The sequence below is a fragment of the Artemia sp. Qi Xiang Cuo genome, chromosome 14 (assembly GCF_049724085.1).
Source record: "Artemia sp. Qi Xiang Cuo chromosome 14, ASM4972408v1, whole genome shotgun sequence".
Lineage (NCBI taxonomy): Eukaryota > Metazoa > Arthropoda > Branchiopoda > Anostraca > Artemiidae > Artemia > Artemia sp. Qi Xiang Cuo.
In genome coordinates, this window is record NC_142807.1 from 10631745 (window position 1) to 10659696 (window position 27952).

The 27952-nt window shown below is 33.7% G+C and overlaps 1 protein-coding gene across 1 annotated transcript in view; it reads right to left on the reverse strand.

Moving 5' to 3' along the window:
• Window positions 1-14054: 14054 nt before the first annotated feature.
• The window catches only part of LOC148944118 (uncharacterized), a 131494-nt gene continuing 117596 nt past the window's right edge, over window positions 14055-27952 (reverse strand). The window contains exons 6-7 of the mRNA XM_089099831.1: window positions 24988-27032; window positions 14055-14206 (exon numbers count right to left, since the gene is read on the reverse strand). Of these exons, the coding sequence (XP_088955957.1) occupies window positions 14055-14206; window positions 24988-27032 (2197 nt within the window). The remainder of the gene's footprint in view (window positions 14207-24987; window positions 27033-27952) is intronic.

The following is a 27952-nucleotide window of genomic DNA, read 5'->3' on the forward strand; positions in this document are numbered from 1 at the left end:
ATTTTTCAAAGTTCATTTTGAATTTCTTTCGTTGAAATGCAAGAGTTGGAATATTTCAGTAGTGTTTGGTTGTGGTTTACCTTGTCACAGTTACATTTTCTTGATTTTTCAAAGTTCATTTTGAATTTCTTTCGTCGAAATGCAAGAGTTGGTATATTTCGTGTGTGTTTGCTTGCGGACGAGCTTGTCAAACTTACATTTTCCTGATTTTTAAAGTTCATTTTTAATTTCTTTTGTTGAAATGCAAGAGTTGGAATATTTCAGTAGTGTTTGGCTCTGGTTTAAAGTGTCAGAATTACAATTTATTGATTTTTCGAAGTTCTTTTTAATTTCCTTTGCCTGAAAATACAAGAGTTGGAACATTTCAGTAGTGTATTTTTATGCTTTACATAATCAAAGGTAAATTTTCTTGATTTTTCTATGTTACTTTTGAATTTCTTTCGTTTAGATGCAAGATTTGGGATATTTCAGTTGTGTTTGGTCGTGATTTAACATGTCACAGTTACATATTATAGAGTTTTCAAAGTTCATTTTGAATTTCTTTCGTTGAAATGCAAGAGTTGGAATATTTCACTAGTGTTTGGTTGTGGTTTACCTTGTCACAATTACATTTTCTTGATTTTTCAAAGTTCATTTTGAATTTCTTTCGTTGAAATGCAAGAGTTGGAATATTTCAGTAGTGTTTGGTTGTGGTTTACCTTGTCACAGTTACATTTTCTTGATTTTTCAAAGTTCATTTTGAATTTCTTTCGTTGAAATGCAAGAGTTGGAATATTTCAGTAGTGTTTGGTTGTGGTTTACCTTGTCACAGTTACATTTTCTTGATTTTTCAAAGTTCATTTTGAATTTCTTTCGTTGAAATGCAAGAGTTGGAATATTTCAGTAGTGTTTGGTTGTGGTTTACCTTGTCACAGTTACATTTTCTTGATTTTTCAAAGTTCATTTTGAATTTCTTTCGTTGAAATGCAAGAGTTGGAATATTTCAGTAGTGTTTGGTTGTGGTTTACCTTGTCACAGTTACATTTTCTTGATTTTTCAAAGTTCATTTTGAATTTCTTTCGTTGAAATGCAAGAGTTGGAATATTTCAGTAGTGTTTGGTTGTGGTTTACCTTGTCACAGTTACATTTTCTTGATTTTTCAAAGTTCATTTTGAATTTCTTTCGTTGAAATGCAAGAGTTGGAATATTTCAGTAGTGTTTGGTTGTGGTTTACCTTGTCACAGTTACATTTTCTTGATTTTTCAAAGTTCATTTTGAATTTCTTTCGTTGAAATGCAAGAGTTGGAATATTTCAGTAGTGTTTGGTTGTGGTTTACCTTGTCACAGTTACATTTTCTTGATTTTTCAAAGTTCATTTTGAATTTCTTTCGTTGAAATGCAAGAGTTGGAATATTTCAGTAGTGTTTGGTTGTGGTTTACCTTGTCACAGTTACATTTTCTTGATTTTTCAAAGTTCATTTTGAATTTCTTTCGTTGAAATGCAAGAGTTGGAATATTTCAGTAGTGTTTGGTTGTGGTTTACCTTGTCACAGTTACATTTTCTTGATTTTTCAAAGTTCATTTTGAATTTCTTTCGTTGAAATGCAAGAGTTGGAATATTTCAGTAGTGTTTGGTTGTGGTTTACCTTGTCACAGTTACATTTTCTTGATTTTTCAAAGTTCATTTTGAATTTCTTTCGTTGAAATGCAAGAGTTGGAATATTTCAGTAGTGTTTGGTTGTGGTTTACCTTGTCACAGTTACATTTTCTTGATTTTTCAAAGTTCATTTTGAATTTCTTTCGTTGAAATGCAAGAGTTGGAATATTTCAGTAGTGTTTGGTTGTGGTTTACCTTGTCACAGTTACATTTTCTTGATTTTTCAAAGTTCATTTTGAATTTCTTTCGTTGAAATGCAAGAGTTGGAATATTTCAGTAGTGTTTGGTTGTGGTTTACCTTGTCACAGTTACATTTTCTTGATTTTTCAAAGTTCATTTTGAATTTCTTTCGTTGAAATGCAAGAGTTGGAATATTTCAGTAGTGTTTGGTTGTGGTTTACCTTGTCACAGTTACATTTTCTTGATTTTTCAAAGTTCATTTTGAATTTCTTTCGTTGAGGAGCAAGATTTGGAATATTTCAACAGTGTCTTGCTGGGGTTTACCATGTCACCGTTATATTCTCAGGATTTTTCATAGATCATTTTGAATTTTCTTCGTTGAAATGCAAGACTTGGACTATTTCAGTGGTGGGTGTTTGGGGTTTACCTTGTCAATGTTACATTTTCTTGATTTTTCATTGATCATTCTGAATTTCTGTTTTTGACATGAAAGACTTAAAATATTTCAGTAGTGTTTGGTTATGGTTCACCAAGCCCTATCTACATTTTATTTATTTTTAAATGTTAATATTTAGTTTCTATATTTGAAATGAAAGAGTTGGAATATTTCAGTAGTGTTTGGTTGTGGTTTACCTTGTCACAGTTACATTTTATTGATTTTTCAAAGTTATTTTTGAATTTCTTTCGTTGAAATTCAAGATTTTGAATATTTCAGTAGTGTTTGGTTGTGTTTTTCATTGTCACAGTTACATTTTCTTGATTTTTCAAAGTTCATTTCGAATTTCTTTCGTTGAAATGCAAGAGTTGGACTCTTTCACTAGTTTTCGTTTGTGGTTTACCATGTCACAGTTACATTTTCTTGATTTTTCAAAGTTTATTTTGAATTTCTTTCATTGAAATGCAAGAGTTGGACTATTTCAGTAGTGTTTGGTTATGGTTTACCTTGTCACAGTTACATTTTCTTTATTTTTCAAAGTTCATTTTAAACTTATTACGCTGAAATGATTTATACGTTCTAATTCTTGTTTTGGGTGTCGGTGATGTCCTAGGCTGAGTTTCTGTCACTTTTTAATTCTTTTATATAACATTATGACTTTAGTTTTTTTGCTAGTGATTTAATAGTTAATTAGTTTTTGGTGCTTGTTTAATTTTTCACAGCTAAATTTTCTTTATTTTTAAATGTTCATATAGAATTTCTTTCGAAGTAAATAACTCTAATTAATAGTTCAGTAGTGGTATGGTTATTTTGAAATTTTCAAAGTTAAATTTTATTGATTTTTCAAAGTTCATTTTGAATTTCTTTCGTTGAAATTCAATAGTTGGAATATTTCAGTAGTGTTTTGTAGTGGTTTACCTTGTCAAAGTTACATTTTCTTGTTTTGTCAAAGTTCATCCTGAATTCATTCCTTTGAAATGGTAGAGTTGGAATGTTACAGTAGTGATTGGTTGTGGTTTACCTTGTCACAGTTACATTTTCTTTAATTTTCAAAGTTCATTTTGAATTTCTTTCGTTGAAATGCATGAGTTGGAATATTTCAGTAGTGTTTGGTTGTGGTTTACCTTGTCACAGTTACATTTTCTTGATTTTTTAAAGTACATTTTGTCTTTTTTTTAATGAAATTCAATAGTTTTCATATTTCAGTATCGTGTTGAAGTGGTTAAAACAGTCACATAAAAATTTACGTTAATTAAAACTGAACATTTTTAAGAACATTAGAAGTAATTCACTATATGTAATATGTCAGGCGTTTTTTGTCTTTCTTGACCTTGTCACATTTACATTTTATTGATTTTTAAAATTTCATTTTTAATTTATTTCGTTGAACTGCAATATTTGTAATTTAGCTCTTTTGTTTGTTATTGGTATACATTGTAACATTTACAATTACTTGTTTTTTAAATGTTCATCATGAATTCATTTCTTTGAAATGCCGTAGTTGGAATGTTTCAGTAGAGTTTTGTTGGGGTTTAACTTGTCACAGTTACATTTTCTTTATTTTACAAAGTTCATTTTGAATTTCTTTCTTTGAGATGCATGAGTTGGAATATTTAAGTAGCGTTTGGTTATGGTTTACCTTGTCACAGTTACATTTTCTTTATTTTTCAAAGTTCATTTTGAATTTCTTTCGTTGAAATGCAAGAGTTGGAATATTTCAGTAGTGTATTGTTGTAGTTTATCTTGTCAAAGTTACATTTTTTTGATTTTTCAAATTTAATTTTGAATAAATTTCTTTGAAATTAAAGAGTTTGAATATTTAATAATTGTTTTCTCGTGGTTTAAATTTTAAAAGTTACACTCTCTTGATTTTTAATATTTCATTTTGAATTTCTTTAGTTGACATTCAAGAGTTGGTATATTTCAGTAGTGGGTTGGTATGGTGTACAGGGAAACTGTTACTGTTTCGAGATTTTTCAAAGTTATTTTTGATGTTCTTTCATTGAAATGCAAGAGTTGGAATATTTCAGTAGTGTTTGGTTGTGGTTTACCTTGACACAGTTACATTTTCTTGAATTTTCAAAGTTTATTTTGAATTTCTTTCCTTGAAATGCAGGAGTTGGAAAATTTCAATAGTGTTTGGTTGTGGTTTACCTTGTCACAGTTACATTTTCTTGATTTTTCAAAGTTCATTTTGAATTTCTTTCATTGAAATGCAAGAGTTGGAATATTTCAGTAGTGTTTGGTTGTGGTTTACCTTGTCACAGTTACATTTTCTTGATTTTTCAATGTTGATTTTGAATTTCTTTCGTTGAAAAGCAAGAGTTGGAATATTTCAGTAGTGTTGGTTTTGGTTTAACTTGGCACAGTTACATTTTTTTGATTTTTCAAAGTTCATTTTGAATTTCTTTTATTCAAATTTGTTTGGTGGTGACTTACCTTGTCACAGTTAATTTTCTTGATTTTCGTTAGGTTAGGTTAGGTTAGGCTAGATCAAGTTAGATTAAGTTAAGTTAGGTTAGGTTAGGTTAGCCTACATACGCGCGCGTATGTAGGCTAACCTAACCTAACCTAACTTAACCTAACCTAACTTTATGTAACCTAACCTAGTCTAACAAAAATCAATAAATTTAACTGTGTCAAGTTAAGACACGACCAAACACATTCTTACGAAATAAATTCAAAGTGAACATTGAAAAATTAAGAAAATGTAACTGTGCAAGGTAAAACACAACCAAACACTACTGAAATATTCCAACTCTTGAATTTCAACGAAAGAAATTCAAAATAAGGTTTGAAAAATCAAGAAAATGTAATTGTGTCAAGGTAGACAACTACCAAACTCTTGTGAAATATCCAAACTATTGATATACAACTAAATAAATTAAAATGAACTTTTAAAAATTAATATAATGTAACTGTTAGAATTTAAAATACAAGGATAAGAAACTAAAATTGTCTAGCTCCTGATTTACAACGATAGATAATCAAAATGGAATTCGTACAAACAAGAAAATGGACCCGCTCAGATATACTAGTGAAATTTTTCAACTATTACTTTGCAATGAAATAAATTCAAAATGAACTTTGAAAAATTAAGAAAATGTAACTTTAACACGGTAAACGACAACCAAACGCTACTGAAATATTCCAAATCTTGCATTTAAACGAAAGAAATTCAAAATGAACTTTGAAAAATCAAGAAAATGTAACTGTGACAAGGTAAACCACAACCAAACACTACTAGAAATATTCCAACTCTTGCATTTCAAAGAATTAAATTAAAAATGAACTTTTAAAAAACAAGAAAATTTAACTGTGACTATCTAAACCAAAACAAAACACTACTGGAATATTAACAATATTTATTTTAAAATAAGGAAATTAAAATTTAGACTGTTAAATAAAGTGAATGTAGATGCGGCATTGTACACCACAACCTCACAATACATAAATAGTCCTACTCTTGCATTTCAATTAAAGAAATTCAATATGAACTTTGAAAAGTCAATAAAATGTAACTGTGACAAGGTAAATCACAACCAAGCACTACTGGAATATTCAAACTCTCGTCGTTAATAGAAATAAATTCAAATTAACTTTGAAAAATCAAGAAAATGTAACTGTGGCAAGGTAAACCACAACCAAACACTATTGAAATTTTCCAACTCCTGCATTTCAACGAAAGAAATTCAAAATAAACTTTGAAAAATCAAGAAAATGTAACTGTGACAAGGTAAACCACAACCAAACACTACTGAAATATTCCAACTCTTGCATTTCAATGAAAGAAATTAAAAATGAACATTGAACAATCAAGAAAAAGTAACTGTGAAAAGGTAAACCATAACAAAGCAATACTGAAATATACCAACTCTTGACTTTCAACGAATTAAATTCAAAAGAACTTTGAAAAATCAAGAAAATGTAACTGTGACAAGGTAAACCAAAACCAAACACTACTGAAATATTCCTTCTGTTGCATTTCAACAACAGAAATTCAAAATTAAATTTGAAATATCAAGAAAATGTAACTGTGACAAGGTAAACCACTTTCAAACACAACTGATATATTCCAATTCTTACATTTCAAGGAAATAAATTCAAAATGAATTTTTAACAATTAAGAAAATTTAGCTGGGACAAGGTAAACCGTAAACAAACACTGATTAAATAGTAAAAAACATGCAAATAAGCTAAATAACATCAAAGAGAAATTTTAAAAATGATGAAAATGAAAAAGTTACAAGGAAAAAAACGAACAAACACTACTGAAATATTGAAAATCTATAATTAAAACGACATAAATTAATAATCATATTTGAAAAAACAATAAAATTTAAATGTGAAAATGTAATCCCATTAAAACAACTCCTTAAATATTCCAAATATATAAATTATGATAAATAAAATCAAAATTAACATATAGCAATAAATAAAATTTAAAATTGAAAAGGTAAAACACAACCAAACACTATTGAAATATTCCAAATATTGCATTTCAACTAAAGAAATTCAAAATGAACTTTGAAAAATAAATAAAATGTAACTGTGACAAGGTAAACCACAATCAAACACTACTGAAATATTCCAACTATTGCATTTCAACGAAAGAAATTCAAAATGAACTTTGAAAAATCAAGAAAATGTAACTGTGACAAGGTAAACCACAACCAAACACTACTGAAATATTCCAACTCTTGCATTTCAACGTAAGAAATTCAAAATAAAAATTGAAAAATCAAGAAAATGTAACTGCGACAAGGTAAACCACCACCAATCACTACTGAAATATTCCAACTTTTGCATTTCAATGAAAGAAATTCAAAATGAACTTTGAAAAATCAAGAAAATGTAACTGTGACAAGGTAAACCACAACCAAACACTACTGAAATATTCCAACGTTTGCATTTCAATGAAAGAAATTCAAAATGAACTTTGAAAAATCAAGAAAATGTAGCTGTGACATGGTAAACCACAACCAAACACGACTGAAATATTACAACTCTTACATTTCAACGATATAAATTCAATATGAACACTGAAAAATCCATAAAATGTAGCTTTGATGCGTTAAACAGCTATCAAACACTACTGTAATATTCCAACTTTTGCATTTCAATAAAAGAAATTCAAACTAAACTTTGAAATTACAAGAAAAAGTATATGTGACAAGGTAAATCAAAATCAAACACTACTGAAATATTTCAACTCTTACATTTCAACGACAGAAATTCAAAATGAACTTTGAAAAATCAAGAAAAGGTAACTGTGACAAGGTAAATTACAACCATACACTCCTGATATATTCCAGCTCTTACATTTCAATGAAATAAATTCAAAATGAACTTTGAAAAATCAAGAAACTTAAGCAGTGACCAGGTAAACCATAATCAAACACTACTGAAATATTGCAACCCTTGCATTTCAATGACAGAAATACAAAATTAACTTTTAAAAATCACGGAAATGTAACTGTGACGAGGTAAAGCAAAACTAAACACTATTTAAATATTCCAACTCTTTCATTTAAAGGAAAGAAATTCAAAAAGAACATTTAAAAATCAATAAATTGTAAATGTGACACGGTAAAACACAGCCAAAAACTGCTGAAATATTCCAACTCTTGCTTTTCAATGATAAAAATTCTAAATGAACTTTGAAAAATCAAGAAAATGTAACTGTGACAAGGTAAACCACAAGCAAACCCTACTGAAATATTTCACCTCTTGCATTCAATTAAATAAATTAAAAATGAAATTTTAACAATCACTAATATGTAACTTTTACAATGTAAAACAATTCAAAACACTAATGAAATATTCCTAAACTTTAATTTCATAGAAAGAAATTAAAAATAAATTTGAAAAATCAAGAAAATGTAGCTGTGTAAGGGTAAATCACACCCAAACAATACTTAAATATTCCAAATCTTAACTTTAAACTAAGGAAATTAATAATGATCTATGAAATTTCATGAAAATTAATCTGTGACAAGGTCAACCTTAACCAAACAATATTACAACTCTTGCATGTCATCTAAAGAAATAATAAAATTACATTGCTCTATCATGTGAATGTAGCTCTGTCAAGGTAAACCACGATCAAACACTACTGAAATATTCCAACTCTTGCATTTCATCTAGAGAAATCCAAAATGAACTTTGAAAAATCAAGAAAATGTAAGTGTGATAAGGTAAACCCCAGACAAACACTACTGAAAAATTCTAACTCTTGCATTTCAACGAAAGAAATTCAAGATGAACTTTGAAAAATCAAGAAAATGTAACTGTGATATGGCAAACCACAACAAAACACTACTGAAATATTCCAACTCTTGCATTTCAACGAAAGAAATTAAAATCTATCTTTAAAAAATCATTAATATTTAAGTGTGGCATTTTAAACCGCACCATAACTATTGTGTAATCTAAAATCTCTAGAATATATTCGATATACATTCAAATGAACATTTAGATTACAAGAGAATGACCAATAGAAAATTTCACCCATCACCAAACTCTAATGAAATAGTTAAACTCTTGATTTTCAATAAAAAAAATTCAAAATGAGCTTTTAAAAATGGAGGGGGAGGGGCCGGGGGGAGGGGGTCGTTCTGTGTTTCAATGCACAAAAAAATATTAAAAATGGGGGAGGGGGAGGAGGAGGGAAGGGGGAGGGGAGGGGAGGAGGGGGAGGGGCGGTGAGGAGGGGGAAGATAGGGAGGAAGAGGGAGGGGAGGGGCCCTTTGGGGCCAAGGGGGGAGGGGCCCTTTGGGGCCCGGGGGGCCGTTGGGAGTCTGGGGGACCCTTGAGGGCCGGGTGGTCCTTTGGGAGCCCGGGGGACCTTTGAGGACCGGGGGCTTCCTTCGGGGTTGGGGTAGGGGGATCGGAACCCTTTGGGGTTGGGGTAGAGGACCTCACAACACTGTTCAAATGAAACTTGTGTATTATAACGACCAGAGAGTTTCACCCTCAAATCCTCTTCCAAAATCTCTTCAAAAATCACCGTTCAAAATGTCTCTAAGTGTTTCGCCGAAATAATTCCATAACCTGTCTAAAACAGTTTCGCCCAAATAATCCCTAAACGTAATTCAGCGTGTTCCCTTTGTTTTTGGCATCTCTGCGCTAATGCATTTCAAATTAATAAGAAAGCTGATTCACGCGCTAAAACAATTCATCGCTAAGATGTTTCTTAAAGAATTGTTTCCATGGCGTTTGGTTATTAATATCCTTTGGAGTTCGACCAAAAGAGTTGTTTCCGAGGCAAAGACATTAATGACTTGGATCTATTCCTGGAGAATCGTTTCTAGTCGAAAATTTTTAAAGTCTGACAGATGATGTCATTGGTTGATTGATCTGTCAAGAAAGGGGAATTAATTTGTTGTTTCTAAGGGGAATTATTGATTCACGATAGGTGAATTGAGGTCGACAGCACAGGTGTTCCAAATTCCTGGACGGAATAACATTCGCCTCGAGCAGCAACAACATCGACCTTGGAAATTTAGGTCATTGACCCCACTAACCACGTGTTCTTCCTAATGACTCTATGCCCATATTTGGTGTACTCGTCGGAGTTATAGGGTCACCTCTACTCTCATTAGTTAAGTTTCACAACGCTTTTTATTCGTATTGTTGATTCCCAATGACAATAACACCTTCACAGGAAAGCTAAGCCTTCTTAAACTGTTTGTTTAAGAAGGCTAAGCCTTTTTAAATTTTTCGAAATGATGAAAACATAAATAAAGAGAGCCTGAAATATGAAACCGATGGAAAAGTGAGCAGCATCACGTGGCAAAATATCACTTTGGTTAATGGACACTTACCGTCTGGCACAAATAATTTTGAGCAACGTTAAGAAGTCCTCAGAAGGAAAATTATCAAGCATCTCACGTCAGAATCAATGATTGTTTTAGGTTACTTCAATTGCGTATTACAGCAAACAGACATCAAAAGTAAAACCAAGAAAAATGACAAGAGGAAACTAAGCGAAGAACTAAAAGAAATTGTACGTGTTTGGGAGCTGAAAGATGCCTGGATCGAAAAGAATAAAGAAGTATCTTACACACGTATTGATGCAAGAGGTGCGAGCCGTATAGACCGAATGAAGGCGTACTGAAGGCGTATGATTCCGTAATACGAGAGATTATGCGGTTATTAATGCGACTAAAGATGAATTTCGGAAAGAATGTCATAGATAAATTGGAAAGAATATATTCTGCACTGTTGAAACCCTTGGTCCCAGTTTGTTCAGATAAATGTCCCTCCCAGATTCCTTTCTTTTGGCCCCTTAATTATTTTCCTTCCCCGAGTAATAATTATTAATTTTCCTTTTATTTTTTGACGCCATTTTGGGTCCTCTTAATTGCGTAGTTGCTTAATAGACCACGAGGTAAGAAATTGCGCAGTTAGGGAGGTTGACCAGTAAGCTAGTAAATCCTAGGATTGGCTGGAAAATTCATTACCACCCCGTACCCCTTTGCAGACACGCGGCTGGCGGAGCGGACTGGGACGAAGAATTCCCTTTTTAAGTTCAGTTCTTTTATAGCGTGACTTGAATACAGTAAGATTTTTTTTATACTATGTACTCTTTTAACTTTTCAGCCTTGGTTGATTCTAAAGAGATAGTAAGAAATCTTATTGGTAACCCTCGGCTTTTAAAAGTGGCCCTGGAATATCCGATCGCGCTAGTAGATACGGAATCGTTGGAGTAACCGCGGAAATCCCACTATTTTGGGCCGACGAGGGATCTCCCACTCCAGTAAGTGGCATAGCAACCTCTTTGCGCCATTTTTGCCTTAAAAGTGGTGACCCCCGTACGTTAAACATCCAATAAGTGGTGCCAGCGGTACTTACACTCCAATATGCACCGAAAGTGGTTATAATAGTGAATGGAAAACTGACGACAATAATAAACCTAGAAAGAGGTCTGCTGCAAGGGGACCCTTGTTCTGGAACGCTATTTGAAATATATCTCAACCCACTCTTTCGGTATGTAGAAGAAAGAATGTGCGGTGTTCAAGTTTCTGAAAACGTTTTTCTGAAAAGTGCAGCTTTCTTAGATGACGGAAATTTTGTCACAGGAAGTGAAAAATGATGTGAAAACTGTGTGTAGGGGTTTGCATTGGTACGAGCAAAGATTTCACGTGAAAATGCACAGACAAAAAAGAGGAGTGTTCTACTCTTGAACAAATCGGTAAATTACGACGACATAGAAAAAAAACTGTTGGCTCCCGTTTGCGGAAAAAGTGCAAGTATTGGGCCTGACTTTTGAAAAAGTACTGAACACAAAAAAAAATTGGAGGAAAAAGTGACTAAAATAGTCGGGATATTGAGTCAACCGAGAAAAAGCCTTTTCAAAACGATGTTCGAAAGAGTTCTGTATGTCAATACATATTGCCTCACGCTATTATTTTACACTGAAAACCTTGCCAAACAAATTGAAAGAGCCATCTGGAGATTTGTTTGGACGGGGAAACTTGAAAAGCTACAAATAAAAATGCTATACTTTCCTTTGGAATTGGGCGGAACTGGAGTAGCAGATTTCAGGGTTATATGCAAGACGCTCTTCCTCGGAAATATTTATGAACAGGAGCCATCAACTGTAATTCAAGGTTAAACAGCCATCAAGGAGCCATCAAGGTTAAACAGGAGCCATCAACTGTAATTATGAGGCAGTGGTTTCTCCCTATAGTGAATGAGGATGCAGAAGAAAAGGAGAAAAAATTCCGACCCCTCTGCGATGGATTGTCAGCCCCCTGAAGAAAGCAAAGGAATTGGGAGCACTGAGATGTGACGTGGGAAAGGAGGAACTAAAGAAGGTCTCGCGGAATGTTTTTTAGAAGTGAGAAAGAACCGAATTATAGAGCTAGAGAAAAGGAGACGTTCATTGATTTTCAGTTATCTTTTAAAAATCTAAGTGAATCGCCGTTTAGTTATGAACAGAAAGAGTTTGTTTACTGCATGATTCACGGAATATTACCCTTTAGTGATAGAGTTAGTCGCATGTTGAAAACTCAAACGCCTACTTGTTTGATGTGTGGAGACGAAGTGCTTGACGGACAATTGCACGAATTGATTCAATGCCCCTCGAACGATGGATTACCCCAAAGATTATCGGAAATATTAGAAAATTAAGGAATAAAAACAACGTCTGTAGAAGAAAAGAAGAAAGCTCTAAAGCTGTCCTTTTGTGTTAAAGGTAGGCAAAGGAATTATGCACTGTGTTTCTGAGCGACAGGTGTTAGCAATCATATGTAGAAAATGTGGAATCATGAGAATCAGGCCAAAGATCATTTGGCAAATATTTAACTTAAAAATTATGCGGTTGACTGGAGACAGAGTTAAATATGGAGGGAGAGAATAGATTTGAAACGGATGGTCAAGACTGAGTTTTCAATTTGAAAATTTTTATTGAATTGTTCTATTGTACAAAAATGTTTTAAATTATTATATATAAAAAAATAATAAAAATTTGAGGAATTGATGTTAGTATTATGGTAAATCCTATTAATTTATTCTTTGTTGGTTTTTGTTTGATTTTTGAGTAGCCAAATGGGTATTAAAAAGGTTTTAGTAGTTTATTTGTGAGTTATAAAAGAAGGATTAGAATGGCGTGCCTAAAGATATTGTAAGGGCACAGCTTTTTACTCCTCCTAGGTTTGTTTTCAGGTTGAGGGAAGGTTGGGAGGATTGAGGATGGTGTATAGTTGATTGAAAACAAGGTTTTATGAAAATTATTTGTCTATTATTAATGTATTTCCACGGTGAAAGGGGTGCCCTATGGCAGAAGGGCACCCTGCTAAACCTGGAATGGTACTTTTTTTTTGCGGTTTTGAATTTTTTTTGTATTATACCATGTCTTTGTGAATTATGTTTGGCTACCCAAATCCAAATTTCAAAAAATAAAAGTTGTTTTTAAATTAGTGTAGGTGACATTAAAGTTTGAAATTAAGTGAAAAAGATTATTATGTCACCGAGAGGAGAGGAGGTGGGATTAAAGACGAAAAAAAAAACTGTTTGGTACCATATATTCTAGCTTTTTTCGACGGATTTTCTACTCATGTTTTTTTTTATTTTATTAAATAAAAAAAAACAAGTTTTTTTCAACTGAAAGTAAGGAGCAACATTAAAACTTATAACGAACAGAAATTATTAGGTATACGAGGGGGTTCGCCCCCTCGTATACGTAATACGATACCTCACTCGTATACGAGACCTTACTCTTTACGCTAAAGTTCGAACTTTGTTCCAATTCTTTAAGAATGGCCCCTGAATCCCAAAGGTCATTTAATTAGAATTAATGAACAAAAAATTTCCACAAAATAAGTTTTTCAAAAAAAAGTAAATAACTCCATTAAACCAAAAATTAAAAAAAAAAAAATAGAATCAAATAACTTACTAATCATATAACTACCAAAAATCAGTATCAACAAATAAACAAAACCAAAAACAATTAGAAATTAAATAAATAACAGAGTTAAACCCAAAACGATCAAAATTAGATATGAGTAGGATTCTAAACCCCATACTTTCTATAAGCGAAATGTAATTTGTAATTTACTGAAAAAAATTCAAATGAATTTACTGAACAAAATATGCATTGTCAGTTTGATATACAAATGCTGATATTTATTCATTAAAATCTTAATTAAGTTTTGATATCTCAAAGTTATAAAAGTGAAAATATTTATAAAATTTTTTTCAGTAAAGTACAAATTATATTCCGGCTTTCAGAAAGCATAGGGTTTAGAACCCTACTCATATTAATTTCTGCTCGTTACAACAGCAATGGATAAGAGCCTACTTACCAGCTATCTCACATGATCTGCCAGAAAATCCAACGGGACATTCACATTTATAGGATGTGTTTGAGGGGATACATATTCCATCATTCATACAAGGAGAAGGAACTATTTCTAAACAAGGATCGACTGCTGTCTCGCAATGAGTTCCTAGGAAAGCAAATATAAAATAACAGAAACTTTTCTTTAAATAGTAAACATTAACACTCTTTTCTATATACTCTTCTTAAGGAGACACCAAAGAGTATGGGTAACTTATAAGAGTGAAAACTGGCGCTAGTGTTGGAAAAAACCGTAAACACCATCTAGCGTTTGGTAACACTTAACATTTCTCAAGCTTTGTAGTCGTCTTGCTGTCTGGAACTAAGATCAGACACTTATTGCTACACTAATTCTACCAACTGCACAAATTAAATTAATTATTCTTGTTATTAAGCTGGAAAAAAGCGAGAAGTCACCAATCGATAGATGGCATTGACTTTTTTTCAACATTAGCGCCTGTTCCCGCTGTTGTGCGTTACCCGTACTCTTTGAGAAACACTATAATAACACAAGATAATTACGACTTGATTCCAAAATCAACGCTATTTAAAGTATAATGTCACTACCATGATAATTTCGCCCACCCTCCCCCTAATGATACCATTTATAGTCCTAAATAATATCTTTATAAATTAGTTTTAAAAACTATATTATAAATTATTATGATGTTTATAAGTTATTATAAATAATTTATAAATAATTTTTTACTGCTTGAATCGTTGCATGTCTCTTCGTTAATAGACATTTATGTTCTGAACTCGGTCAATACTTTAAGTACCACGAACTTGCCTCAGAGCCTCACCCTCTCCAGCCTCAATCCAAGCTTCTGTAAAGTTTGATGTATGTACGGGTGTTAAATCAAACCCCGAAACAACTTTCTGAATTCGGAATTGTCTTTTCAGGACAGTAATCTTTACATTAAGAAATTCACCCTCAAAAGTCAAATTTGTGAATGAGCTAGAGCGGAAGACTTTTCAGTTTTCAGACTTTTCAGTATTCAGTATTCAGACTTTTTAGCATAGTATCAGTTTATTTAGTCGGCTAGTGAAAAATTATTTGTATAGCAATTTGTTTGAGGTCAAACCCCGTTTTTACTAATTGTGACAAATATTTATTAAAATAATAATAAATATTTTACGCTAGACTAATTGTGACATAGTTAGAACAGTTGGATAAATATATTATCTAAATATGATTTAAAAACATGGATACAAATAGAAGGAAGTTAAAAAAAAAGAAAATAAAAGATAAAATGAAGGAAGGAAGATAAGTATGACGTAGATAATATTTCTGCGGCTTTAAAGCAAGATTCTAAGTCTGAAGATTTTACTTCAGCCCTTTCAGAACATATTTTTAATTTTCCAGACCATTTTATTTTGTTCGAGAGTGTCTTTTTGATTTCTAGGGATCGGGGTTAAAAGCAAAATTTTCGTGAAACGCTTGAAATAAAGAAAATCTTATTCAAGAACATTGCTTTGAATCGGGATACAGGTGAATATGGGCTGAACTCTATCTATGATAATTTATTAAAATCTGACAGAGTAAAGTTCAATTCACCCAATGTAGTTGCCCTTTGTCCAAATGTTATATCATTGAACGCTATTGAACCGAATCCAAGAAGGTCAAAGAGGCTAGCTTCCGCCTTTGCTTTGAAAAGAATTAGAGATTTAAACAATATGTAGTTTTATTTGATTTAGTATATAAACTTTTGTTTTCAATTGTTTTAGTTTAGTTTTACTACTGATGACGGTCACTGTATATGTGACCGAAATATCTGGTATTTTTTGTGAAATTTATTATACACTGTCTATTAAAAAGGATTTTATCCATATTTTGAACTTTTATTTTATAGGAAGAAAAGAATAGAATAGAAGGAAGTATAGAAAAAAAGAATAGAAGGAAGATAAAAATAGAAGGAAGGAAAATAAAAATAAAAGGAATAGAAATGGAAAAATAGAATAGAATAGAAGGAACATCTGATTAGCAGAAACTTCCTGTTTTAGACTTATAGTATTTTCCCGTAATTTTGTATACAGCACAGGGCTATGACCCCATTAGGGAAGCGGGGAGGGGGGTCTTCTGTCACGGTGGCGATCATTATATTTAAAAAGAGTGTTACTTTGAGAACCGAGTTGTACTATTATTTTGTCATTAGGCTGTTTCCTTCAGAAGAGTCCATAGGGCAGAGTGTTACCTGAGAAATAATTAAATTCCTTTAGAAACAAACAAGTATATCTTGCTCCTTATGCTATTAGCCAAGGCCGTACCCAGGGGGGGGGGGTAGGGGGTTTGACCCCCCCACCAGAAGTGTTTGTCTGGCTTGTAAAAAAAAAATTCACGCGTTCTTTGATGTTTTTTGTGTAACCCCTCCCCCCAACCCCCCAAAAATCGTTGAGTAGACCCCCCCCCAGAAATGTTTGTCTGGCTTGTAATTTTTTTTTATGCGTTCTTTGATCTTTTTTTGTATAAGCCCCCCCCCCCCCCAAATAAAATCTTTGAGTAATCCCCCCCCGAAAAGTACGTGGTACGGCCTTAGCTTCTGGGTTTATAATTAAATAAAAAAAACAAGTTTTTTAAACTGAAAGTAAGGAGCGACATTAAAACTTAAAACGAACAGAAATTATTCCGTATATGAAAGGGGCTGTCCCCTCCTCAACGCCTCGCTCTTTACGCTAAAGTTTTTTATTGTTTTAAAAAATAAAGTTGTGAGACAGAGTCAAACTTTAGCGTAAAGAGCGAGGCGTTGAGGAGGGGACAGCCCCTTTCATATACGGAATAATTTCTGTTCGTTTTAAGTTTTAATGTCGCTCCTTACTTTCAGTTTAAAAAACTTGTTTTTTTTATTTAATTTTTGAACGTTTTTGAATTAATGCAGGTTTTGATTTTGGCTCACCGTACATGAATAATTAAAACAAAATTTCATATTATTTGGTTAAATGGCTTTCTCGAAACTTGTTTAATTTTATTTACGAACGTTTTTATTAGTAATAAATATACGTAACTTAGAATTAACTTACGTAACGAACTTCTATATTCATAAATTTTTAACACGTATATTAGGGGGTTCGCCCCCTAGTCAATACCCTGCTCTTTAAACTATAGTTCGAATTTTTTTTTCCAGTTCTTTAAAAATGACCTCTTAATCACAGTCAGTTGATCAGTTGAAAAACTTGTTTTTTTTTATTTAATTCCTGATCTTTTTCTTTAATAATGCTGGGAAATCCGGCGCCCCCTTCATAGCAATGTCCCTTCCCCCATGAAAACTTCCTTCATGGAAAGATCCTTCCATATAGCCCCCGACCCTCTCCTTCCCCCACCTACCAGAAAAAATCTCCTCAGAAAAAGTCTGTAGACGTCCCAATAACCAATACTAGATGTTAACATTGAGTAAAGTTCATAACTTTCAGCCCGCCCCCGGGGGACTTTGGGGGATCAAGTCATCCTAAAAGACATTTTTATCATATTTTCGACCATGCTGAACAAAATGGCTATCTCAACGTTTTGATCGGGTGACTTTGGGCAAAAAATGAGCGTGGGAGGGGGCCTAATTGCCCTCCATTTTTTTTGGTCACTTAAAAAGGGCACTAGAACTTTTAATTCCCGTTCCAATGAGCCCACCCACGATTTTCTCGCACCACGGGGTCTATACCAACACCCCTGGGTAAAAAAAAAAAAAAAAAAAAAAACACAAAAACAAACAAATAAAAACGCAACCGTGATCTTTATTCTGGCAAAAAATGCAAAATTCCACATTTTTGTAGATATGAGCTTGAAAACTGTACAGTAGGGTCCTCTAATACGCTGAATATGATGGTGTGATTTTCATTAAGGTTCTATAACTTTTAGGGGGTATTTCCCCCTTTTTTTGAAAATCAGCCAAATTTTCTCAGGCGCGTAACTTTTGATGGGTAGCTCTAAACTTGATGAAAGTTATATATTTGAAATCAGCATTGAAATCTGATTCTTTTGATATATCTATTGGTATCAAAAACCCGTTTTCTAGAGTTTCGGTTACCATTGAGCCGGGTCGCTCCTTACTTACAGTTCGTTACCACGAACTGTTTGATTAGTATTTAGCTATGATTATTACTATCACCTAGAATCCCCTTAGATTTAACTTTAATCCTCCCTTATGCTTTTCCATAGCTTTTCGGTTGATTAACCAGGATCAAGTTCTATGCGAATGAGTAAACCCACTTATAGATTATTCATCATAGAGAATGGTTATTCATTTATATATAATCTAATTTATTGCCTGTAGAAAGGGTAAAGTTTTAGATAAGAAATTAAATGCCACATTTATTATAATGCAAATTATAAGAAACCGAAGAATATTGTCTAGTATTGAATGAGAATAGTGTTTTTTTTCACTGTAGCTGTTGGTGAGTGGCTCGCTTTTGAAACTAGATTATTGGCTTTGATTTTTTTTTTTTTTGCTAATTTTGATTTTATCTGTTATTTCCCCCCCCCCTTTGTTTGGTTTTTAGGTTTTAATTCCTCCATTTTTGGTTATTATTTGTTTTTTTTTCTGTTTGCTTTCTGCGTTGTTTGTTTTTATCTGTTTCTTTTTATCCCATCTGATCGTTCCCATTTCCGTTCAGAAAATGTGAACATGTTTCTTCCTCTTATAACGCTGAGGAAGGGAAGCGGTTTTCTCCCCCAAATATTCGTTTTATTTTGGCCAGCATTTTCGTTGGCCTTATAAACCCCATTCTCGATTTTTTTATTTACTTGTTGAAACTTCTTGTTCTAGAGACAAACAACAAATACTATTATTATTCTATATATTCTATATATTCTACTATTATTCTAAATACTATTATTATTCTTCGGTGATTAGACTATTCAATTCTACAAAAAATGATTATCAGACCATACTACTGGGATTATGGGATTTGCTTCACTTATAATACCGGCTGCAGGAATGACAAATGGGTCAATAAATGTCTTTGTACAATTTCGCCGGGAGAACAAAAAAAAACCTTTTATGGTTGAAGATAAACATTAAAATACCGGTAAATAAACAAAAAATACCGCAACTATTCCTCGAAAAATACACTATACACCTCAACGGAAATAAGGACTTGGGACTTGCTTCATTTATAATACCGGTTGTAAGAGTAATAAATAGTTTAATAAAATTTATTTTGCACAGTTATGCATAAGAGGTGAAATTACATTGTGCAGCGGGAAAACTGAAAAAATAATCTTTTTTATGGTTGAAGATAAACAATAAAATACCGGTAAATAAATAATTATTCTTCGAACGACACACTACCCATGTTTCTACCAAGAATACACTACCCACGAAGAATACACTACCCGTAAAAAAGAGTTTGGGCTTGGTTCATTAATAATTGGAGCTGCCGGAATGACTAACATTTCTACGAATTTGTCTGATTATTCAGTTTATTGAACATACTAATGTACAGGTTTTTTTTTATCCGCCCCCCCCCCCCGTAGATTCTCGAGATACGTTTTTGTTGTTGAAAAATGCCTTTTTGGGTATTTTCATTGGAAAAAGGCCAAATACCCCTGCTACAAATTTTGGAAAATACATTTTGCCCCTTCCCTGCCTACATTTTGTGAACTGACATCGCTGTGCACAGATTATTTTTAACAACATGAGGAACTGAGCGAACAAATTAAGAATAAAAAGCCTGATCTGTATATTAGGGATTGTAAATAGATTAGATGGCCCTGAGCTCATAGAGTTAAAGATTATTTGTAATATACGAAATATGCCCCACGTTCAATATAGCTTATTGTAATTAGTTGTCATTACTTGTTAAATAAGCCCAATTATTATTCTCTATTGAACGTCGTTTGGACAGTAAAACTGATTTTTCGTAGGTAATTTGAAAATTGGAAGAATGGTCAAAGTATAGTATTCAAACTTCCCCTATTTATACGCATATGAAGTTCCCACTTCCCATTGTACTAAAAATTATAGCAAAAAAAAAATAGTAAGAAATCTTGCAGCTTCATAGCACCTTTTAAAAAAGGTTATAACAGAAAGATTTTTAATTTATCCTGATAGATAAATTCACTAGGAATTTTCTATCTAAAAAAGAACGAATTACAGCTTATTGAGCTCTGGCATACAATAAGCCAAAAATTAATGCAGTAGGTTTCAATTAGCGCTATTGAACGGAAATTCAATAATTGCAATTGCCTGTTGAACGCCACAAAAAAAAAAAAAAAAAAAAAAAAAAAAAAAAAAACCGATAAGATTTGATGATTGTGAAATAATAAAATATTACTATTACAAAACTTGGGAACCAATGAACGTGATTGCTCAGAGTTGCCACGTTATAGATTAAACCTTCTCATATTAATCTTTAGCGTGTCTAAAACATACAGCGACAATAACTTGAAGCAATTAATTCTGTCATATAGATATGCATTATTAAATGGGAATACAAAAATTTTGACCTTTTACTGCTATATACATTCCACAAAAAGTTTACAGTAGTTAGCGAAAAAAAAAACTAAATGACAATACTGGAAAAATATCAACCACATGCGTCTGCTATGAGCGCTAGTGTTGCTAAAAATTTTTGTTAACATTGGGAGATACGAGGTTTCGCATCTTGCTATAAACAATCTAGGAATGTAGAGTTGTGTCTAAGAAATGAAATTACACGCTAGAAAAACACGGCACTTCTTTTATTAAATACAGCTTTGCTTTCTCAGAGTGTAGACTTTTCACCTCTATTGATAAAACAACACGATATTAACATATTGTCATTATTAAATCAAGGAACAAAGTAATTACTATGTTAGTTATTTCTTGTTTGTCTAGAGCGGATAATCTGTATGCTACATGAAAGCGGATATGTATACTTCTGTAGCTATATGCTACAGAAGTAACGCTACAAATAAGGATTCATAGACAAACGGAAGGAAGAGGTTTTGAAAAAGAGGTTCAAAAGGGAGAAGTTTGGGCCTACTCAGTGTGCATATCCTATAGCAAAGGCTGAAATGACCTGGAAATGTCCTAAGGATTTACAAAGACCCCACCTCTAGAAATTTATACTGAATAGCTCACGAGAGGGCAAGAGAAGGTAAGGCGGGTAAAGATGGGCGCCACCTTAGAATGGCATGACATTTTGAACTGACCTTACCAGAAGCTTCAAGTAAGCGGGATATAGGCAGAAATAGTCACCAGTTTATCAGCCTGAGGTGGCTTAGCACTGGGACTGGTTTCATCAATGCTGCTAGTAATGACGAGGTGTGAATAGTTTAACGTGTGGGACATACATACAGGACATAAGTCCCAGGAATGTACGTGGGAATTTTTTCAGGGGGGGGGGGACAATAACAAAATAGTTTCCAGGGATGGCAGTAATAAAAAAAAACAAATTCGTCAATTTGCCTGAAAGTGCCCATGAATTCAAAATGATAGGATTCTTTCGGGAGGGAGGCTCATGCCCCCCCCCTACGTACTTTCCTGATCCACCCCTTATTATTTTCTCTCCTGAGTAATCCTGGGTGGTTATGACGTCTGAGTGGAGATAGGTGAATAGTTTTACAAAGATAAGCAGGAGGAAATAGTACTCTGTATTCTGTGGAGGAAATAGATGTGCAAAAGATTTTTAGGAAATGTCCTTTGTTCAAATATTGATGAATCCCATTGAAAGAATAAAAAAGTCACACAGAAAGTAAAAACAAACGCTTATTGTTATCATACAATTAGTAGGCTATTTAAGAATAAGTAAAACATGAGTGTTTCTATTACCAGGCGTCATGAAAGATATCAAACAGTTCGTGGTAACGAACTGTAAGTAAGGAGCGACCCGGCTCAATGGTAACCGAAACTCTAAAAAACGGATACCAATAATTTTGATACCAATAGATACATCAAAAGAATCAGATTTTAATGCTGATTTCAAATATATAAGTTTCATCAAGTTTAGTATTACCCATCAAAAGTTACGCGCCTGAGAAAATTTGGCTGATTTTAGAAAAAAGGGGGAAAGACCCCCTAGAAGTCATAGAAACTTAATGAAAATCACACCATCATATTCAGTGTATCAGAGAACCCTACTGTAGAGGTTTCAAGCTCCTATCTACAAAAATGTGGAAGTTTGCATTTTTTGCCAGAAGAAAGATCACGGGTGCGTGTTTGTTTGTTTGTTTTTTTTTGTTTTTTTACCCAGGGGTGATCGTATTGACCCAGTGGTTCTAGAACATTGTGGGAGGGCTCATTGGAACGGAAATTAAAAGTTCTAGTGTCCTTTTTAAATGACCCAAAAAAATGGAGGGCAACTAGGCCGCCTCCCACACTAACTTTTTTCCCAAAGTCACCCAATCAAAATTTTGAGATAGCCATTTTGTTCAGCATAGTCGAAAATCTAATAAATATGTCTTTTACGATGACTTAATCCCCCACAGTTGCCAGGGGAAGGGCTGCAAATTATGAACTTTGCCCATTGCTTACATATTGTATTGGTTATTGGGAAGTATACAGACATTTTCAGGAAGAATTTTTTTCTGGTGGGGGGGGCTGAAAGAGGGGGTTACTCGGGAGAATATTTCCGTGGAGGATGTTTCTTTGGGGTAAGGGACATTTCTAAGAAGGGGGCGCCGGATTTCCAAGCATTATTTAAAATGCGATCAGAAATTAAATTTAAAAAAACAAGTTTTTTCAACTGAAAGTAAGAAGCAACATTATAACTTAAAATGAACAGAAATTATTACGTATATAAGGGGGTTCTCCCCCAAGTCAATACCTCGTTCTTTAAGCCAAAGATTTTTTAGTACTTTCATAAGAGCTATTTATTCTAATTAACGGCCTTTTCGATTAAGCGGTCATTTTTAAAGAATTGGAACAAAATTCGAACTTTAGCTTAAAGAGCAAGGTACTGATGAGGGGATGAACCCCCTAATATACGTATTAAAAATATATGAATATAGAAGTTCGTTACGTAAGTTATTTCGTAAGTTACGTATATTTATTACTAATAAAAACGTTCGTAAATAAAATTAAACAAGTTTCGAGAAAGCCATTTAACCAAATAAAATTAGATTAATATGCAAATTTTGTTTTAATTATTCATGTACGGTGAGCCAAGATCAAAACCTGCATTTATTCAAAAACGTTCAAAAATTAAATAAAAAAACAAGTTTTCTAAACTGAAAGTAAGGAGCGACATTAAAACTTAAAACGAACAGAAATTATTCCGTATATGGAAGGGGCTTTCCCCTCCTCAACGCCTCGCTCTTTACTCTAAAGTTTGACTCTGTCTCAAAACTATATTTTTTAAAACAATAAAAAACTTTAGCGTAAAGAGCGAGGCGATGAGGAGGGGAAAGCCCCTTCCATATACGGAATAATTTCTGTTCGTTTTAAGTTTTAATGTCGCTCCTTACTTTCAGTTTAAAAAACTTGTTTTTTTTTATTTAATCTCTTTAAAGCTAGAATAATTTTAATTGAACTACTTTATAGACTAAGCACTAGTGTTAAGCGTGCTGTATAGATAAATTATTCAATAATTTAGTTAATTTAGTAGCACAAACTCTTTTGCAAGGATTGCAGAGCAATAGTTTGTCCCCTCAGGAAAAAAAGCAACTTTACCCCCCTCCCCAAGAGAAAACTAAAAGTCATATTGCCCCTACCTGCCGAGCAAAACTCTCGGCGGGTTGCCAAGCTTAGGTGTTTGGTAACCCTGCACCTAAGACTAAAATCAGCTTTTCCTCTTATTCTGGAAAATTGGTTAAAATCGTAGATGTATAATAGCGCGTAGGGGCTGGACTCTTGCTGTTTAATCGTGATCTTTCATCCTGGTTGCAGTGATACCTGCAACCAAGTATCACTGGCTGCAAAAATTTCTATTCGTTGATGATTCAGGATACTTAACGGTACTTGTTAGGAATCCAGTAAACACGCGAAGAACCGCATCTAGAATCTAATGAAATCCTAACGAAAAACAGGTTTACGCTGCCTTGTGAGGTATTGCTTACTCCGTGAAAAATGTTTCAATTCTAGTTTTTTGGGGTTGAAGGGGCAAAAAAAGATACCTAGGTTAGGTTACGTATTTAATATATGCTATGCTTTACCCCCCCCCTAATTTGCACATATATAGCCCAAATTTGTTTCTAAACTATTACATTTTTATTATACTTTGTTTTATTTCATTAGCATTAACGAAACTTCACTTATCGCGTGTTTACTGGAGTCTTAACAAGTACCTAATTAACTATTATCTTAATCAGTCTTAATAGTAAAATGTTACTTTGAAACTTAATTCATGGTAATTGAAACAATACCCTGAAAACCCTCAAAATGGAGTCGGATCGAATCAACAAGTTGGACAACTGGCATAAAAAAAAAACAAAAAAAAAAAAACATAGCGTACACTCTTCTGCAAGGATTGCAGAACAATAGTTTATCTCCTCAGGATTGAAAAAAGCAGCTTTGCCCCCACCCCAGAAGAAAATTAAAAGTCATCTTGTCCCTACCCCGAGCAAAACTGTCTTTGAAAGTTCCAACTTGATAGTTGCAAGACAACACAAGACATTCCAAAATTACAACTTTGAAAACACTCATTGAGAAGAGAAAAAAACCTCCCACCCTCTCCCTTTAAACTGAATTTCTTAACAATCTGTGCGCTTAAAATAGAAAAATATCAACTTCATTTCCGCAATTGCAATTTTTGGCCCAGAAAGGAGTGAATTTTCATTAATTTGCTTTTTACTGACGGAAAAAAAGTCTATTGAGTCGGGTTTGAACTCATGACCAAAATCTAACACGTTACCATTCGAGCTAAGCGAGCTTACTTACAGACTTTACACCTTTGGTGGGTAAATATATACAAATAAATAGGTTTTCTCTGGAGCTACAGACACTCGCCAAGAATATAAAGTCAAATGTTGAATAGGCGTACCTTTAAATCCTTTTTGACAGTGACAATTGTAGCTACCTTCATTTTTAAATAAACATTTTCCATCATTCTGGCACGGACTTTGGCTACAAAGATCATGTATCTGACAATGTTCACCAGAAAACCCGGGTAAGCATAAGCATTGGTAGTTAGTGCTATTAGCCTGGCATACACCGTGGTTTAAGCATGGACTGGTAAAGCAAGGGTCGGATATTTCGCAAAATTCTCCGGAGTAACCCGGAGTACAGAAGCATTGGAAAGTACCTCTAGCAGAAACACAAGTTGCACCATTCCCGCACGGTTTTGCTGCACAGAAGTTGACAATTTCACAATATTGCCCTTCATAACCATAGAGGCATTCACATTGAAACTTAATAGGCTGAAAATAGCAATCAGAGTCTTCACAAGACTGAGGATTGTCTTCAAGACACCGACAACTTTCAGCACATACTCCACCGTTCAAGCAGCTGACATTGTGGCAAACGTCAACCTTTTCACAGATATCACCTTGAAAGCCAGGCAAACAGTGACAATTATTGGTGCCGTCTACTTCTAGACAAGAACCACCATTTAGGCATTTTGCATTCAAGCATATATCTTCTGTTTGACATAGATCTCCTTTAAAACCTGCCTTGCATGAACACGAATAGCTATCATTACTTAATATGCATAAACCATCATTTAGACATGGATTGGAATAACAAGGGTTATGTAGTTCACAAACAGGCCCAAAATGACTTCCAGGACATTTACAAGTGGCAACACCGTTTAACTCAAAGCATATTCCGTCATTTTCACACGTGACATTGAAGCAGACATGTACAATTTCACATTTATTACCTTTAAATCCTTTTGAACAAGAACAGGAATAATTCTCCTGGTGAGTGATACATTCACCTCCATTTTCGCAGGGGTTCGAGTGGCAGAGGTTCAGTATTTCACAAAATTCCCCGTCAAAGTGTGTTGGACAATCACAAGCTGCATTAGTGTCTTCTACTTGACAAACTCCCCCATTCTGACACGTTACATCTAAACACGGGTCAATTAATTCACAAAAGTCATCAATATATTCTGGCGGACATGTACACACAATATTTTCATTTATTTGAGCACACTTTCCATCATTTTTACATGGATTTGGGCTACACAGATTCTTATGAGCACATGTTGGCCCAATAAATCCTTCGGCACAGTTACACTTAGCGGTTTCAAAAATATCTGAGCAAGTGCCCCCATTCAGACATATGAAATTGTAGCATTTATCAATCAATTCACATAATTCTCCTTCAAAACCTGGCTTGCAGTCACAAGTTCTTTCTTCTGTATTACATTCAGCCCCATTTTTACAAGGTTCATCAAAACAGAAATCGGCGTTTTTACATTCATCAAATAGAAATAACCAAGACATTGTCTTAGAAAATTTAGGAAAAATTTTACAAAAATTAAATTTCGTCTCGCTGCTACTTGAAGCTAGAGTGCTATAAAGTCGTAGCTGCTTAAAGTCACCTTCAGTCACATATGGACTTAAATCATCCCTAGCCCACTCGCAGCTATCACCTGTAAAACCATCACCACAAACGCACAAAGCTTCATTATCGATTACAAAGCAAGTACCTCCGTTCATGCACGTAAAGGAAAAGCAGGGATTGTGCTCTTCACAATTATCACCATAATAACCATTAGAGCAAGAACAAGAAAAATCAGAGTCAGTAAGTCTGTGGCAGCTGCCATGGTTAAGACATGGGTTATTAAAGCAAGGGTTAAAACTATTGCATTCCTCACCAATGTATCCCTCTTTACATAAGCATGTCACTTGGCCATTTTCAGACACACATTTTCCATTGTCAGAGCATGAATGGTTCCAGCAGGCATCAATCTCTCTACAGGTGTCACCGATGTAAGGTGGTGGACACTTGCACGTGAAAGATTCACCATCCCTGAGGCAGACACCTGAATTTGAACACGGGTTAAGGAAACATGGATTTTTCATTTCACATAGCTCCCCATCATACCCAACGGGGCAAATGCAGATCGCAAGACCAGATGAGCTGCAAAATATGTGCCCGTTAGTCAAGCAATGTTTGCTGAGTAAGCCCCGTAAATTATATTTTGTCCATTGGTAGACAGTTTACTCTTTACTTAACTTAAATTTACTGTTTGAATCATAATAAGAAAACACAAAAATTCTTATTCAGGGTCTCCGCTGTTAATTGAGACAAGTCAGTATCTCCGAAACCAAGAATTATGCCAAATAAATTAAGTTTTTCATATTTATATCCCATAGGATGAAAACCAATAAAATCATTTCTTAGGGGACGCACAGAGCAGCAGGACTATTCTTCAGAGGGCAATGGGGACAACTACAAGATTTCCAATAGTGCCCCTATAATGCAATTTAAGTTTTGAATATATAAGGAAAAAGGTTTTGTTGAAAAAAACGTAAAAAAAAAGTTTATTCAGAAAATCTTCATTAATTGACATTAATTGAAAATCTTCATCAATTAGATGACAAATAATACTTCATTAAAACAACCAAAATTCATCCTTAAATATTATTTTGAAGAAACACTCATCACTTTATTTCATGTTCTAATTGATATAACAGGAAAGAGAAACCACATAATCGGAAAGAATTATGTTATTTTTTCCAATAAGAATTATTGGAAGTTACAACCTTCCACTTCCTTTGGAATACGCCTTACTTACACTACTAATACCACTAATACTACTATTAGTACTAACAACTCACCGCAGCACCAAGCCACCTGAGGCGTGTCCCTTCTCTAAAAAATCTATTCAAAGCCTACCTCTTTACACAATCCCAAGAAGCTCCAATTTATATTAAATCCTTCCTCACGATCTCCCCCACCCCATTCGAGGACGACCTGATTTTCGTTTGCCCCTAAATGGTTGTCCAAAAAGGACGATCTTTGAGATTCTTACATCCTTCATATGCATAACGTGTTCT